The following is a 16652-nucleotide window of genomic DNA, read 5'->3' as shown; positions in this document are numbered from 1 at the left end:
GCAATATGAAGTGGGGGGGTCGGGCCAGCCCAGGGGCTGGGTGGGCCGGGCCAGGCCAGGAGCTGGGGGGGCCAAGGCGGGCTTGGCGGGTGCTGGAAGGTTCGAGGCCAGCGAGGAAGTTCGAGGCCAGCCAGTCGGCTGCGGAAGCCCAGTGGGGACAGGGGCACTGTTCAGAGGGAAGTTCGCCACCGGGAAAGTCACACCCGGCACGTTGGCCGAGATGCGCTCGGGTGTCTTGGGTACACGTTGGGGAAGGGGCTTGGGGCTGGCTCACAGATCTCGATCTGGGGAGGGGATCTGTGCAGCGACCAGGGCTGGGGCATAGAACCCAGGCGTCCGGGCTCACCCCACTCCATTGACCTTCCCAACATGGCGGCAGGGCAGGGTCCGCAAAAGGTCATTGGACCTTCTCAAAATGGCTGTGGGTAGGTGTTTTTCCGCCCTTCCTTGAACTTTGACCTTTCCAAGATGGCAAATTGGCATATGACCTTCTCAACATGTCGCCCCTCCGCGCTATGGCGGCCAGACGCCGCCGTGACCATCTCAACATGGCCGCCCGTGTACGCCTTTTATGAATTGACCTTCCCAGCATGGCCGCCCGCCAGGCCTTTCCCTCTCCTCATTGGTCCTGCCGCTCCGCTGACCCGGCCTCCCCCCCGCCCCTCCCGTCCTGGCGGAGGCACCGCCTCTCCCAAGATGGCGGCCAGCGCGGGGTCGCGCGCCGTGCGTCGCGGGTCACGCGGTGCAGGCTGGGACGGTGGCGGAGCCGGGGGCTGCGGCTGCGTCTGGGCGAGCGGGGAGCGGCCGGGATGGTGAGCGAGAGAGCGAGACCGACCCCCCCCTCCCCTCCCGGGACCGCCCCTCCCCCACCGCCGGGCCCCCGCCCCCCCGGGACCCTGCCGCCCCTCCCCCCTCCGACCCCTCCCCCACTGCCGGACCCCTCCCCGGGAGCCGCCCCCGCGCTCAGCCGGTGGGGAAACTGAGGCACGTCCGGGACCGCGCGGGGCCTGGCGCTGAGCCGGTGGGGAAACTGAGGCACGCCCCGGGGGGGGGGGGTGTGTGGCGCGGCGCGCGGGGCCTGTCGTTGAGCCGGTGGGGAAACTGAGGCACGCCCCGGGGGGGGGGGGGGCGGTGGCGCGCGGGGCCTGGCGCTGAGCCGGGGGGGAAACTGAGGCACGCCCCGGGGGGGGGGGCGGTGGCGTATGGGGCCTGGCGCTGAGCCGGTGGGGAAACTGAGGCACGCCCCGGGGGGGGGCGGTGGCGCGTGGGGCCTGGCGCTGAGCTGCGTGTCCGTCTCCCCCCCCCGCCCCCCGCCCCCAGGACGTGTTTTTGATGATCCGGCGCCACAAGACAACCATCTTCACCGACGCCAAGGAGTCCAGCACCGTGTACGAGCTGAAGCGCATCGTGGAGGGCATCCTCAAGCGGCCCCCCGAGGAGCAGCGGCTCTACAAGGTGTGGGGCGGGGGGCACCATGGGGCTGGGGGGCTGGGCAGGGGGCGCCATGGGGCGGGGGGCTGGTGGGGGCTGGGCGGGGGCTGGGCAGGGGGCACCATGGGGCGGGAGACTGGGCGGGGGCTGGGCAGGGGGCACCATGGGGCGGGAGACTGGGCAGGGGGCTGGTGGGGGCTGGGCGGGGGGCGCCATGGGGCAGGAGGCTGGGCACGGGCTGGGCAGGGGTCACGTGCTGCGGGGAGCAGGCAGGGGGCGCTCTCCCCTTGGCCGTCAGTCCCTGTGCCGTGTTATATGCGGCGGTTCCCCAGCCGCCCTGCCCCAGAGGCGGCTGCATGTGGCGCCGCTCCACTGTCTCCCTTCTCTCCGTCCCAGGATGACCAGCTGCTAGACGACAGCAAGACACTGGGAGATTGCGGCTTCACCAGCCAGACGGCGCGGCCCCAGGCCCCGGCCACGGTGGGCCTGGCTTTCCGAGCCGGGGGTGAGTGCTTGGGGGGAAGAGGCCGTGGGGAGCCTGGGGGGCTGATCCTGCCTCTCTGACCCTCTCTCCTCCTCCAGATGACTCCTTCGAGGCGCTCCGCATCGACCCCTTCTCCAGCCCCCCGGAGCTCCCCGACGTCATGAAACCCCAAGACTCCAGCAGCAGCGCGAACGAACAGGCCGTGCAGTGAGATCTGGGGGAGGGCGCAGTGACCCACCCCGCCCCCACAGGATGTCTCCCCCAGCCCCCGAACACACAGCCCTCACTTCCCCGACTGGGATCAAACCCCCTCCACCAGCCCCCCCAAAATCCACCTTCTCTTCGGTTTGGAGACAATAAAGGTTTGGCTGGTTTTGTGTTACCCGGGTCTGGGGTCTGACACCGAGGCAGGGGGGTTCTCCGGAGACCCCCCATAATCCTCTGGGGCTCCTTTGTCGTATTGCGGTGTCCTGGGGCTGCCTCCTTTGAACCTCAAAAACCAACAAGGTGTCCCACCTCTCTAACCGTGCCAGTCCCCCATCTCTTCCACTCAGTACCCCACAGCACCCCCTCTGATCATGCTGTCTCCCCCAGTTCCTCTTTATTACCAACAGGTCACCCCCTTCTCACCACAGACATTGGGGTGCCCCAGGGCTCACATATAACAGAGGGGCCCCCATTCCCATCTCTGATATTGGGGTGCCCCAGGGCTCCCCTATAACATAGAGCCCCCCGTTCCCATCTCTGACATCGGGGTGCCACAGGGCAACCTTGTACCACAGGGGCCTTGTGACGACAGGAATTTTGTCATTTTTATGACTCCCGTGTGCCTCGGTTTCCCCAGTGGGGGAAGATCCTTATGTTTGCCCTCAGCCAGACAAACCCCAGGCGTCTCACCCAGTGACCTGGGGCCCTGCCACGATCTCCTCCCCTCGTCTGCCAGGGAGCAAAGGGGACCCACCTTCCCCCAGGGTCAGCCAGCTTGGGGCACCCATCCCCCCGAGCCCGGGGAGGCAGAGAGCCACCCCTTGAGAATTGGGGGGGATTAGGGTAGGTTGGTCACCATGCAAAGCTGGTCCTCACCTAGCCGTGAGATGCAGGGGGCTCCCCCACATTGGAAGGCCCCCTTTGACCTGAACCCCACCCCTGGGCTGTGTGCCTGCAAGGACCCGGCTGCCCCTTTTGGGGAGGCCCCTCACCCCTGGGACAGCCCTCCCTGCCCTGCCGGTGGGCTGCGATTCAGGGGCTCTCGGTTACGAGAACCCACCACGGCCGTGCCATGCTCTGCCCATGTGTATCCCTCACCAGCAGCGGCGTCTCGGCTGCTTTCCCCTTCTCTGGGGGGCCCCTGACACCCCCCGGCTTGCATAGTTCAAACCCTGGGCGGGGAATGTGTTGTCGTATTTTTATGAAGCCTGCCTGTGCCTCAGTTTCCCCAGCGGGGGGGATGACATTTGCCCTCAGGGCAGCCGGGAGGGTCTGTCCACACTGCAGCGTAACCCCGGGGCTAGCAGCACTTGCGTTAACCTCTCCAATGTCTACACTGCAGCCGGTGGCCGGAGCCCACTCAGCCACTCCCCAAAACAGCCTCTCTGGCCCCGGCTGGCCGGACGCCGCCGCAGGTCACCCCGTGGCCTTGGGGGCTACATTTCCTGGGCTCCTGGAGCAGCCGTCCGGCAAGGCTGCGTCTACACTGTGAAGGAACAGGGCTCAAACCTGGCTCCCGGCCTCGCGGGCCGACGGAACGGGACCCAAGCCAGTGCGGTGGGAAATCGACGGGGAAGCTGTGCAGAGCCCCCAGCCCCAGACCAAAGGACCAGGGGGAGAAGTGGGGGCTGCTGGAGGACACTGGGGGCTCTCACTGGAGGTCTCGGAGCCGACCCCGGAGAAAGTGGGGACCCCTGGGGGTCTGGCACACTGGAGGGAGGGGCTCCTCTAAGGGATTCTTCCAAAGCTGGGGGGTATAGTGCCCGTCATGGTGTCTGTGACATGCCCTCAGGCCCATCACTGATACCGGGGTGCCCCGCAGCTCTCCTATAGCACCGGGTCCCCCATTCCCACCACTCATACCAGGGTGCCCCGTGGCTCCCCTATAGCACCGGGTCCCCTAGTTCCACCACTCATACCGGGGTGCCCCGCAACTCCCCCATGACACTGGGTCCCCCAGTCCCACCACTCATACCGGGGTGCCCCACGGCTACCCCATGACACCGGGTCCCCCATTCCCACCACTCAGACCGGGGTGCCCCGCGGCTCCCCCATGGCACCGGGTCCCCCATTCCCACCACTCAGACCGCGGTGCCCCGTGGCTCCCCTATGGCACAGCCCCCGCTGTTAACCCTGATTCTGAGTCCATCCCCACGCCCCCCCCCCACCCCAATCTGCAGACAGGGCTGGGAGACCGGGGGGGATGGGGGAATATGGTCCAAAGGGGCGCAAGTGAGGTCACATGAGGTAACAACGGGGCACTGTGGGGTCACAAGAGGTCACCACGGGGTCAGGAAGGCATCAGATCACCAGAAGTAAATGTCAATTTGGGGTCAAGAGGTCATATGGGGTAACAGCCGGGCCAATGGGGCAGGGAGGGAGGTGGGAGCAGGTGCCCAATGGGTCAATGTGGGGCCATGTGGTCGTGGGTGGGTTACAAGGGGGGGCTACCCCACCGAGGGGGGTTAATGTGGGGGGGGTCACATGGGGAAATCAAGCCCCCCAGCCCTGCCTCATCCATGGTGTGGGAAACCTCCCCGGCTCAGACTCCAGCACCCCCCACATCCTGGCCGGGTCTCAGCCCTCCCTCCCCTGCCCCGGCTCAAGCCCGAACATGCCCGGGGTGTGTGTGTGGGGGGTCACATTTTAGCCACACGGCAAACAGTGCCGCCCCCCCCCCACCCTCCCATCTCTGTGAGGTAGAGAATCCGGCTGAGGGGAGCGTCTCGTCCACGGACAGGAACTGGGCCAGGAAAATCTCTCCACCGCCCCCCCCGACCTTGTCACTCGGGACCCTCTGGCAAGCTGGGGGGGGATCACGCCCAGCTCCGTCACGGCCCCGCCAGCCCCATGGGACGCACTCCAGTGCCAGCCAGGAGCAGCGGGCGCCCTCTGGGCACCGCAAAGGCCAGAGGGAAACTGAGGCAGGCAGCAGCCACATACCACCGTGACAGGAACGTCCCATTTCATCTCACCAGGGAACAACTGAGAAGCCACCCGGTGCTGGCTGGCCTTGCGTTCGCATGGACGGGGCGGGGGGCGTGAAGGTGAAACCAGGGGCCAGCCCAGCCAAGCCCCCACCATACTGAGCCCAGCTGGGAGCTCCAGGTGCTCTGCAAAAGGTAGCTCCGGTCTCCGGCTAGCCACCTCCCGGCTCCTGCCACCTCCCGGCCCTGTGGTCCCCCCGTGAATTTCCCATCACCCCCTCCCCAGTGGTCAACTAGTTGCCAGTTTCGTCGGCAGCAATTTGAATGGAATGTGAAACATTAATCCACACTTGGAAAGCACGTGATCAAACACCTGTACCAGAAAGGGGACACCGGGTCTGAAAAGTGTGACCCACAGACTCGCTCCCGCCCACCCGCCGTTGGGTTTTCTGACCCCATCGGCGCGGCCTCATTTCATGGTTATGCTGCGTCATGAGCTCTCCCCGACAGCGAGCGCTGCGCTGGGAAAGGCGTCAGGCCCCGGCTGCATTTACACGACCGCTCCCACACTGCCTAGGTAGCGCGCGGCGTTGCCCAAATGCGCCGTGTTGGCGGGTGTCACAAAGTCAATGCACTTCTCTGGGGGATTGTATTGGCTGAGGCACAACCTAACCTCAATTCTCCGTTACCGAACGACGAGCCCTCAGGGCTCGGTTTGCTTGCCACCAGCTCCGCTTGCTGTGGTGAGAGTGATGCACCCGAACACGCGGCCGCAGCGTTCCGTTTATTCCCCGAAACCTGGGCTAGAGCGGAGTATGTGCTATGTGTAGTTTATGACTGTTAATGGGCAATTTTGCATAAGTTGAGCCTCATACCCGGCTGTACAGACGCTCTGGGTCTGGGAGCATTTTAACGTGAGCTTCAATACAAACGTTGAATGCGGGGGGAATGCAATGGTGTTATCCGTAGCGTATGAGGAAAGGGCAGCAGAACTGCTCAGCCTGTCCCGATTGAGGGGGTCACCCTCAGTGCTTCATTTGTGCCAGTCCACAGCCCCGGCGCCTCTGGGCCCGGCAGGTCAGAGCCCCGGCGCCTCTGGGGCCGGCAGGTCAGAGTCCCGGCGCCTCTGGGCCCGGCCGTTCACAGCCCCGGCGCCTCTGGGCCTGGCCATTCACAGCCCCAGCGCCTCTGGGCCCGGCCGTTCACAGCCCCGGTGCCTCTGGGCCTGGCCATTCACAGCCCCAGCGCCTCTGGGCCCGGCAGGTCAGAGCCCCGGCGCCTCTGGTCCCGGCCGTTCACAGCCCCGGCGCCTCTGGGCCTGGCCATTCACAGCCCCGGCGCCTCTGGGCCCGGACGTTCACAGCCCCGGTTCCTCTGGTCCCGGCCATTCACAGCCCCAGCGCCTCTGGGCCCGGCCATTCACAGCCCCGGTTCCTCTGGGCCTGGCCATTCACAGCCCCGGCGCCTCTGGTCCCGGCCGTTCACAGCCCCGGCGCCTCTGGGCCCGGCAGGTCAGAACCCCGGTGCCTTTGGACTTGGCAGCATCAGTGATGAAAGTAAAAGAAAATTGCTTGACCCCCAGCAACTTTTGCAGAACAAATTTAGCACTGGTCACCCCCCAACTGACCTGCACTTGCTAAGCAGGGGCTGTGGATGACAGACCCTAGGGGACAGGGAGGGAACAGGGGTTTTGCTTGGTGGTGCAGGCTCTGCCTGAGAGACTCCGGCACTGTTTGACCGGTCCCTCTCCCTGGTTTAAGGAGGGAGCTGATGAGGCTCCAGGGAGAGTTTTTTGGTTTATTAAGTGACCACCAGAGCTGCAATCAGGGATAAGCAGGTCCAAGGGCTTAGACCTGCTGCGGGCCAGTGTTTGGGTGGAAGAGACGGCCCAGCCTGCACCAGCAGCCAGGTTCCCCCACTGAGAGCTGAAATCACAGAGCTGGCGGGACCTCAGGAGACCGACTCGCAGAGGTCACAGTGGCAGGTGACGGCGCAGGGCCATCGGGGACGGAGCGGTGCAGCGAACAGAGGCACGACAAACAGCAGTCAGAGCAAGGTGCCTTTTCCCCCCTCACCCGCCAGGGTGGGGAAGTGAACTCATGCGAATGTACCTCTGGGTCTCCGCTGACCACGGCCCACGACGATGCATGGGGGGGCGGAGGAGGGAGACGGGAGGGGCACGTTGCTAAAGGAACATTTGTTGGTTGGACTGTGGTTTAGTGACTTTGCTCCAGGCTTGCCTGGAAAACTCTTATATATTTACGTTTGCTAGTAGGCCAGGATTTTTAAAATGCAGCATTTGCCAAGGCCGTTATCTCACATCGGCGCCATCTTGAGAGGTCATAAGCCGGGGAAGTTTCTGTACTAAACATTTTAATTATTATAATTCATTTGTACATAAAAGCATAAAAACAGCCATACTGCATCAGACCCCCTCTAACCCAGTATCCCGTCTTCCAACAGTGGCCAATGCCAGGCGCCCCAGAGGGAATGAACAGAACAGGGAATCAGCAAGTGATCCATCCCCTGTCGTTCATTCCCAGCTTCTGGCAAACAGAGGCTAGGGACACCATCCCTGCCCATCCTGGCTAATATCCATTGATGGACCTATCCTCCATGAACTTATCTAGTTCCTTTTTGAACCCTGTTATAGTCTTGGCCTTCACAACATCCTCTGGCAAGGAGTTCCACAGGTTGACTGTGCGTTGTGTGAAGAAATACTTCCTTTGGTTTGTTTTAAACCTGCTGCCTATTAATGTCATTGGGTGACCTCTAGTTCTTGTGTTATGAGATGAGGTAACTAATATTTCCTTATTCACTTTCTCCATACACCAGTCAGGATTTTATAGCCCTGTATCATATCCCCTCTTAGTCGTCTCTTTTCCAAGATGAACAGTCCCAGTCTTTTTAATCTCTCATACGGAAGCCGTTCCATGCCCTTCATCACTGTTGTTGCCCTTCTCTACACCTTATTCAACTCCAATAGATCTTTTTGGAGACGGGGCGACCAGAACTGCACGCAGTATTCAAGCTGTGGGCGTACCGTGGATTAAGATAGTAAAAGTGGAGGCGCTTGGTTTGCCAGACCGATCAGCAAAGCCAATGCTGACCATCTACGTGAAAAGGCTGCAAAACACCAAACCTCGGACCGCATCGAGCTGCAGAAAGCCTTATTAGCCAGTCACTGTCAAAGCCAATTTTATAAGTGCTTAATGAGGCTGCTAAGAATGCTGGAGACACACCACAGTGTATGCAAACAAACATGGCTGTCACATCATCCTTGCTTAAATAAACAGTGATACCCCACACTACAAACTGCAGGCCAACGTTAAGGGCATCAGCGTTGGACACTGGTTCCTACCAAGACCGGCAAAGGCTCACTGTCTTTCTGCAAGAAACTCAACTGACTGGTTAGAAGCATGCGAAAGACTCAGCAGTAGACAAAGTGAAGAACTCTCTCACCACATTCAGAAAACATACATAATGGCCGATGAATGCACCGATGCAAATGCACATCAAGCATTAAGTCATTGTGTACGTTATCTTGATGTCCGTGGTAGGCCAGTAGATGCATTTCTAGATGTTCCGGTTATAGAAGATGCATTGGTTGCACCTGTGACAACCCATATCTTAGAAGAGTTAAATGCTTGTCTGTTGGACCCCAAACAGATGGCTGCTTGTGCATTTGATGGAGCTGCAAACTTCTCTGGAAGACAGGGTGGAGTACAGGCTTAGCTCAGAGAAAAGTGTAACCCTGATCTCTCCTATATGGACTGCAGAGGCCATCTACTCCACCTAGCGCTAGTACGAGCTGCAGACTCTTCAAAAGGCATTTTAAAAGCTATAAATTTAATGTCTTCATTATATTCTTTTTTCAGCAAGGGTCCAAAAAGACTGAATATCTTGGAAAATATAGAAGATACCCTGGGACTGAAGTTCAAATTAGTCCAAGCTGGGAAAACCTGCTGGCTTTCTCCTGAGCGATCCTTGGCTGTTGTCTTAAAATGACTCCAGCCGTTATTACTGGCTTTGGAAAGTATCTACCAAGATGGGATGGATCTAAGTAGTGAGGCTGGTGGATTCCTTTTGCTACTACGTTCAGAGAAGACTATTGCCGTTCTCTCTCTCTCGTAAGTCTACTGTTGAAACCACTTGGGTCATTACACAAGGCCATCCAGGCATCTGCTACAACAGTAGGAGATCTTTGTCCAGCAATAGGAGCTACGTTTGGATCAATCCGAGAGCTATCCATTGAAAACGTACTGGGAGAAGCAAAGACTTCAGTCTGGAAGTTGACTAATGAAGGCATTTATACTGAATCCTTAAGTGAAGAGGACAAGAAGGGTTTGGAAAAGTCAAGTACACAGAGTTGATTCTTACAAATCTACAACAGCAACTTTTAGATTCTGTCAACCTCTACGTAGGACTTACAGATGCCTGTCCTATAAAACACCGACAGTTGAGCGGAGTGAGGCACTTCCAGCAATGGTTTGTCATGTGCTCAGGACAGAACAGAGCATTTGGACACAGAGTGGAACGTCATACGATGAACGAATGAAGATTTGACTTCAGCTTCTTCTTTATCAGCACAAGTGGTTTGGCCCAATTTCTGTGCGCTGTCTCCTGGGATGAAAGAAGTAGGAATTTTTCTCCTGCTACTCCCAGTCACAATAGCTACGGATCAGCATCTTTTTCCTCATTGAATAGAGTTTTGTGTTCTGAAAGGAGTCGCCTTCTGCCTGATGACGAGCAGATCCTGAAGGACTGGATGTACCGGACACACGAGAAGCCACCGAAGTTGAACGCACTGCATTCGAGAAGTTCATTAACAGAGTTGTGCCAAACTACAACAAGAACCCAGGAGGGATGGAACTGCCTGGCTTCGCAGAAGGCCAGAAGACCCCGTTTCCATTTGCATGATGATTTTAAAACACGAGTGATATTGAATAAAATGGTCGGGAGAGATTTTTTACTTTTTACGATGGTGCCGTCAGCCCCCCTTCGCCCTCACGGTCTCACCCCTCAGCCCTCACCCCCTGGTGTATTCGAACACCCCCGCAAATTTCAATTTCTGGGGGGATCATCGGTCCCGAACTGGGTCCTGCCTGCCGAGAGGCCGGGGGCTGAGGCGGGGGTGGAGAAGAAGGACTTGTTCCCAAGTGGGACGGCCCAGGTGTGGCGACAGGGTCAGGCTCAGCCCAACCTTTCAGGCACGACCATACGGCAAACGCCCCCGGGGGCAGCGCGGCTCAGAGCCCGGCCCTACACACTCAGGATCAAGCCCCTGGGCTAAAAACACTGAGAGAGACGTTCCCGCTAGGGCTGGGACCCAGGGGCTGAAACCTGGCGAAGGTCTCGGAGCCTGGGCTCCAACACCACAGAGAGCGGGGGCTGCGGGTTGGGACTGAGGGGCACTGGCAGAGCTGGGGGGAGCCCAGGGCTGGGCTAGCAGGGGTTGCGGGTCGGGAGTGAGGGGCACGGCTGGGCTGGCAGGGGCTGTGGGTCGGGAGTGAGGGGCACCGGCAGAGCTGGGGGGGGACAGAGCTGGGCTAGCAGGGGCTGCGGGTCGGGAGTGAGGGGCACCGGCAGAGCTGGGGGGGGACAGAGCTGGGCTAGCAGGGGCTGCGGGTCGGGAGTGAGGGGCACCGGCAGAGCTGGGCGGGGACAGAGCTGGGCTAGCAGGGGCTGCGGGTCGGGAGTGAGGGGCACCGGCAGAGCTGGGCGGGGACAGAGCTGGGCTAGCAGGGGATGCGGGTCGGGAGTGAGGGGCACCGGCAGAGCTGCGGCTGTTTCTATATTTGCAGGGCTGAGTTTCCGGCCTTCTCGGCACTGCTCTGTGGTTCGGGGCAGGCAGCAGCGCTGTGCTGGGGGGCGGGGGGGGCGGGTCCGTTGGGCGCGGTCTCGAATCGGTGGCGTCATGGAAAAGTCCAGAGCGGGGGCCGGGGGGATGGGTTGTGTGGTTCTCCCGGCTGCCCTGCGCCCGTTGTGTTCTCTGGGGGGGGGGGGGGGGGGCTGTGATTGGGATTGGGAGGCACGGTCGGGAGGCAACCTGTCGGGGGGCAGCGCTGCCCCCTACTGGAGGGAGGCAGGGGGGTGGCTGGGGCTGGCTAATGCACCAGCCACTGTCTCGGGGGGGGGGGGGGGTCAGGGCTCAATGAATGGAGGGGATCCCAGGGCACCATGTGCCCAAACCCAGACATTGGGGGACAAACACCCCATGCCACGGTCCCCCATCCTCCCCCCACAGAGCCTCTCCATCCCCTCCCCCACCCGGCCCCTGCAGGCACCCCACCCCCCCACCCCCGGGTGCCTGCAAACCGAGAGGCCCTGAAAATAGCAGAAGTCGCAACTCAGCCACATCCTGGCGCCTTTGGGGGGGGGGGGCTCCTCCCCCCAGGGGCCACTTGTACCCATATAAGGGCATAAGCCCCATCCCACTGCTCCGGGCCCCTCCAGGACAGGCCCACATCCAGAGCCTCAGGACTCCTGGGTTCTCCCCCCGGCTCTGGGAGGGGAGTGGGGTCTAGTGGGTTGGGGGGGGGAGCCAGGACTCCTGGGTTCTCTCCCCAGCTCTGGGAGGGGAGTGGGGTCTAGTGGGTTAGAGTGGGGGGGGGGGTTGGGAGCCAGGACTCCTGGGTTCTCTCCCCAGCTCTGGGAGGGGAGTGGGGTCTAGTGGGTTAGAGTGGTGGGGGGGGTTTGGGAGCCAGGACTCCTGGGTTCATCCCAGTGCCGGGAGCCCCCAAAATCTGCCCCACCCTCCTCCACCTGATGAAAACCCCTTTATCTCCAGGAAGCCGTCCGACTTTCAGGGCGGGAGCCACTTCCTGTCCCCAAACCCCTGACACAACTTCCTGTCTCATCTGAGCCTCACATGCCAGGGCCCAACCCCAGCGTTAAACCCCTGGGCTGAGCTCACACAAGCTGCCCCCAAGCACTAAGACCCCCCCCCCCCCCCGCCCCAGCAACTCCCTCCCTCAGCCACGGTTCAGTTCCCCGACCCGGCACCTCCCACCCCGGAGACAGAAAGAGGAAGCAGGGCCTGGGGGTCGGACTGGGGGGGATGGGAAACCTCCTACCTACACCTGTGGGGCTCCACCCCCCCAGCTCTGCCAGTGCCCCTCACTCCCGACCCGCAGCCCCTGCTAGCCCAGCCCTGCCCCCCCCTGAGCTCTGCCGGTGCCCCTCACTCCCGACCCGCAGCCCCTGCCAGCCCAGCTCTGCCCCCCCCCCAGCTCTGCCGGTGCCCCTCACTCCCGACCCGCAGCCCCTGCCAGCCCAGCCCTGCCCCCCCCCAGCTCTGCCGGTGCCCCTCACTCCCGACCCGCAGCCCCTGCCAGCCCAGCCCTGCCCCCCCCAGCTCTGCCGGTGCCCCTCACTCCCGACCCGCAGCCCCTGCCAGCCCAGCCCTGCCCCCCCCAGCTCTGCCGGTGCCCCTCACTCCCGACCCGCAGCCCCTGCCAGCCCAGCCCTGCCCCCCCAGCTCTGCCGGTGCCCCTCACTCCCGACCCGCAGCCCCTGCTAGCCCTGCCCTGCCCCCCCCCAGCTCTGCCGGTGCCCCTCACTCCCGACCCGCAGCCCCTGCCAGCCCAGCCCTGCCCCCCCAGCTCTGCCGGTGTCCCTCACTCCCGACCCGCAGCCCCTGCTAACCCAGCCCTGCCCCCCCCAGCTCTGCCGGTGCCCCTCACTCCCGACCCGCAGCCCCTGCTAGCCCAGCCCTGCCCCCCCCAGCTCTGCCGGTGCCCCTCACTCCCAACCCGCAGCCCCTGCTAGCCCAGCCCTGCCCCCCCCCAGCTCTGCCGGTGCCCCTCACTCCCGACCCGCAGCCCCCTGCCAGCCCAGCCCAGCCCCCCCCCAGCTCTGCCGGTGCCCCTCACTCCCGACCCGCAGCCCCTGCTAACCCAGCCCTGCCCCCCCCAGCTCTGCCGGTGCCCCTCACTCCCGACCCGCAGCCCCTGCTAGCCCAGCCCTGCCCCCACCCTTCCACAAAACATTATGAATTTTCCATTCACACTTGCACCAGATGCGCCCTAACCACTGAAATTAAGGTCACAGCATTAACGAGCGTGCGGGGGAGGGGAGGGCAGGGCCTGGCGGCAGGTGGGGGCAGGGAGCCAGGAGGGGTCGATGGGGGGGGGCACTGGGAGCTAGCCGGGGGGGGGAGGTGCCTTTTCTGCTGCCCCCACCCCAGCTCCACTATGCTCACCCAGAGGCCTGAGCTGCTGTTGGGCGGGGGTGGGGTGGGAGTCAGTGCACTTGGTTGTCTATGGGGGGATCACTGTGGGTGCCCCCCTTTGCCCAGCGTCTCTGAGCACATGATGGGGGGCCACACAGGGGACCGGCCACAGCACCCCCCTCATTGTCCCAGGACAGCCTCAATCCACTGACCCCCTCGGACTGCCCCTGGGGAGAGAACCCAGGAGTCCTGGCTCCAGCTTCCCCAGCTCTAACCCCCCAAAGCCCACTCCCGCCTGGGATCGCAGGGGCTGCGGGTCGGGAGTGAGGGGCACCGGCAGAGCTGGGGGGGAGCCCAGGCCTGGGCTAGCAGGGGCTGCGGGTCAGGAGTGAGGGGCACGGCAGAGCTGGGGGGGGGCAGGGCTGGGGGGGGGCAGGGTTGGGCTGGCAGGGGCTGCGGGTCGGCAGTGAGAGGCACCGGCAGAGCTGGGGAAGGCAGGGCTGGGCTGGCAGGGGCTGCGGGTCGGGAGTGAGGGGCACCGGCAGAGCTGGGGGGGGCAGGGCTGGGCTGGCAGGGGCTGCAGGTCGGGAGTGAGGGGCACCGGCAGAGCTGGGGGGGGCAGGGCTGGACTGGCAGGGGCTGTGGGTCGGGAGTGAGGGGCACCGGCAGAGCTGGGGGGAGCCCAGGGCTGGGCTGGGGGTCAGGAGTGAGGGGCCCCGCAGAGCTGGGGGGGGGGCTCGGCTAGCAGGGGGCTGCGGTTCAGGGGCACCAGCCAAGCTACCCCAGCCAACTCTCACCCCCGGCCTTTTAACATGCCTGGAGGAGCTGGGGGGTGGGGGGGTTGTTCCCCTTTCTGGGCCAAGATCCCCTTCCTGCCACCATGCGGGCCTGGGTCCGTTAACCCCGCGCGGCCAGGGGGTGAAGCTATGCACAGAGTTGGGAGAGGGGACTAGAATTTCCGCTGTCAGGCCCCACTTCGAGTTACGGCCCCCCACTTCCTGTGGTTTGGGGGGGGGGGAGGGCAGCCGGTCACATGACTGGTGCAGGCCAGGGGAGGGGCACAGAGTGGGAGGGTCTCGGGTCAACCATAAAAAGCCCCAGCACCGGCTCCTCGCTCTCTCTCCTCTGCAGGTTGCTGACCGGAGCCCCCCGTCCCCTGCCACGGACACAGGTGGGTTTCTCACCCTATGGCCACGCAGGACTCCTGGGTTCTCTCCACGGCTCCAGGAGGGGAGTGGGGTCTGGTGGTCAGAGCAGGGGGGGCTGAGAGCCAGGACTCCTGGGTTTTCTCCCCAGCTCCGGGAGGGGAGTGGCGGCTAATGGTCAGAGCAGGGGGGCTAGGAGCCAGGACTCCTGGGTTCTATCTCTCTGTGCCTCAGTGGCCCGTGCTGGGGGTGGGGGGTCGCTGGGCTGTCTGGTGCCTGCTGCGCCCCCCCAGGAGGGGAAGTTGTTTCAAACCCGCGCAGTGGTTTATGCAACAGCAAAATGGCGCCTGCTCCCTCGTCCGCCACGGCCAGGGGCGGGATCCTTCCCGGGCCCCGATTCTGGGGTGCAGGGATGCCGAGTCCCAGAGCACCTTCCTCTTCTCCTCTCGGGTCTCCTGGTCTGGGATCCCCCCTGCTGCTTTGCCCCTCCACCCGCCTCTTCCTCTCAGGGGTCTGCCCCAATCGCTGCAGGGGGCAGTAACTGGGGGTACAGGCTCCGAGCCCCTCTTCTCCCAACCAAGCAAACAAGGATTTGGGGGTCTCCCCCCCCAGCGTCTAACATCAGGAAGCAGCTCACTTGACCCCCACACCTATGAGCTGGATACAGGGCACAGGTAAGGTGGTCTCCTTTGCTCCAGGCTGGGAGGCCGGACTCCTGGGTTCTCTCCCCGGCTCTGGGAGGGGAGTGGGGTCTAGTGGTTAGAACGGGGGGGCTGGGAGCCAGGACTCCTGGGTTCTCTCCCCGGCTCTGGGAGGGGAGTGGGGTCTAGTGGTTAGAGCAGGGCGGGCTGGGAGCCAGGACTCCTGGGTTCTCTCCCCGGCTCTGGAAGGGGAGTGGGGTCTAGTGGTTAGAACGGGGGGGGGCTGGGAGCCAGGACTCCTGGGTTCTCTCCCCGGCTCTGGGAGGGGAGTGGGGTCTAGTGGTTAGAGCAGGGCGGGCTGGGAGCCAGGACTCCTGGGTTCTCTCCCAGCTCTGGGAGAGGAGTGGAGACTAGTGGTTACTTACTGATTTTTATTTCTTGCCTTATTTGCCAACTATCAAATAGTTGCTCACTGCGCCAATCCTCCTGAGTTAGTTTCCTCGACTAAAATGACGTTTCCTCCCCCCGCGGAAGCTCTAGTCTCGGCTCGGTCCATCTCCCGCAGCCGGCGGCAGGGGAAGGTGCAAGCGGCCGCTGGCAAATTAGGAACGGAGCGATTACGTTTGCAAGCATGAGCCACGGCCTAGGCAATGAGACGGCGCTGCTTCTAGCGGGCTGTCAATGCTTTCCACTCATTCCCCATTTCACGATTTATTTGCAGTCTAGCAAATCCTTTTTGCAGCCAGAAACTAACATTAACAATTGGTCAGAACTGTAGAATTACTAGTCACTTAAGAATAGTATTTAGTAATTAATCCCCATTTTCTAATGAGTAATTCAATCAAGACCCTGAGGTCTGCAGCGTTAAATGGCGCCTAAATCTTTCCTCGCCAGCTAACGAGGAGCGGATCCACCTTGGAGATCGTGAGGACTCATTTGATAATTGGCAACGGGATGTGGCTACGGGATCTTTATTTTAATATAGCAATTAGAGAATTAATAATTCAGTGATCATTGTAACCGGTCGCTGTTAAATCAGTCTCAATTAATAAGTGCTCGTTAGCTTATAACAATCACCATATGAGTCATCATTTTGTTACTTATACCGAACTAAAGCTCTGGCAGGGGAGTGGGGGCTACTGGTTAGAGCAGAGAGGGCTGGAAGCCCGGATGCCTGGGTTCTCTCCCAGCTCTGGGAGGTGAGCGGATCTAGCGGATCAGAGCGGGGTGCCCGGACACCTGGGTTCTGACAATCCGACACAGGGTCCCTGAACCGGCCCCCTCTGCTTGTGGCTCCCTGTTCGTTACCCAGCCGGGGACCGCAGGCAGTGGGAGCTGAGGGAAGGGCAGGGGAGGGATGGGGCAGCCGGAGCCTGGCACAGGCAGTGCCCGCCGGGGGACGCCGCCGGAGGACTGGCACCGATACGGACAGTGCACTCCTCCATAAAGTAGAAAGCACTACTAAACCGCCGCGTCCCGTGTAGTGTTTCCTACTTTATGGATGAGTGTACTGTGAGCAACGGGACGAGAGACCGCCGCGCCGCAGGGGCTGGGGACCCAAGAGGCCGGGCGCCGGAGAGGGTGGGGGAAGGGAACCCAGGAGTCCAGCCCGGGGCTGAGAGGAGGGGGGTGGGAGCCAGGAAT

General features: G+C 62.4%; 1 protein-coding gene across 1 annotated transcript; it reads left to right on the top strand.

The window, feature by feature from the left end:
• The first annotated feature begins 590 nt into the window (after window positions 1–590).
• Window positions 591–2297, top strand: ELOB (elongin B). The gene is made up of 4 exons (XM_054025053.1): window positions 591–812; window positions 1321–1455; window positions 1828–1936; window positions 2014–2297. Exons 1-4 carry the CDS (start codon window positions 591–593, stop codon window positions 2124–2126), a joined length of 579 nt encoding a protein of 192 aa, XP_053881028.1. The 3' UTR covers window positions 2127–2297.
• Window positions 2298–16652: the final 14355 nt, after the last annotated feature.

The sequence above is a fragment of the Malaclemys terrapin genome, chromosome 4 (assembly GCF_027887155.1).
Source record: "Malaclemys terrapin pileata isolate rMalTer1 chromosome 4, rMalTer1.hap1, whole genome shotgun sequence".
NCBI lineage: Eukaryota > Metazoa > Chordata > Testudines > Emydidae > Malaclemys > Malaclemys terrapin.
The sequence above is the reverse complement of the archived record's forward strand: the minus strand, read 5'-3'. Positions and strand labels throughout refer to the sequence as shown.

What these genes read in the sequence shown, in the direction of transcription:
- ELOB (XM_054025053.1), top strand. Translation starts at nt 591, where the DNA reads ATGGCCGCCCGCCAGGCCTTTCCCTCTCCTCATTGGTCCTGCCGCTCC. An exon ending in AGGAGCAGCGGCTCTACAAG is followed by an intron (nt 1,456 to 1,827) that starts GTGTGGGGCGGG and finishes TCTCCGTCCCAG; the next exon opens with GATGACCAGCTGCTAGACGA. An exon ending in CCTGGCTTTCCGAGCCGGGG is followed by an intron (nt 1,937 to 2,013) that starts GTGAGTGCTTGG and finishes CTCCTCCTCCAG; the next exon opens with ATGACTCCTTCGAGGCGCTC.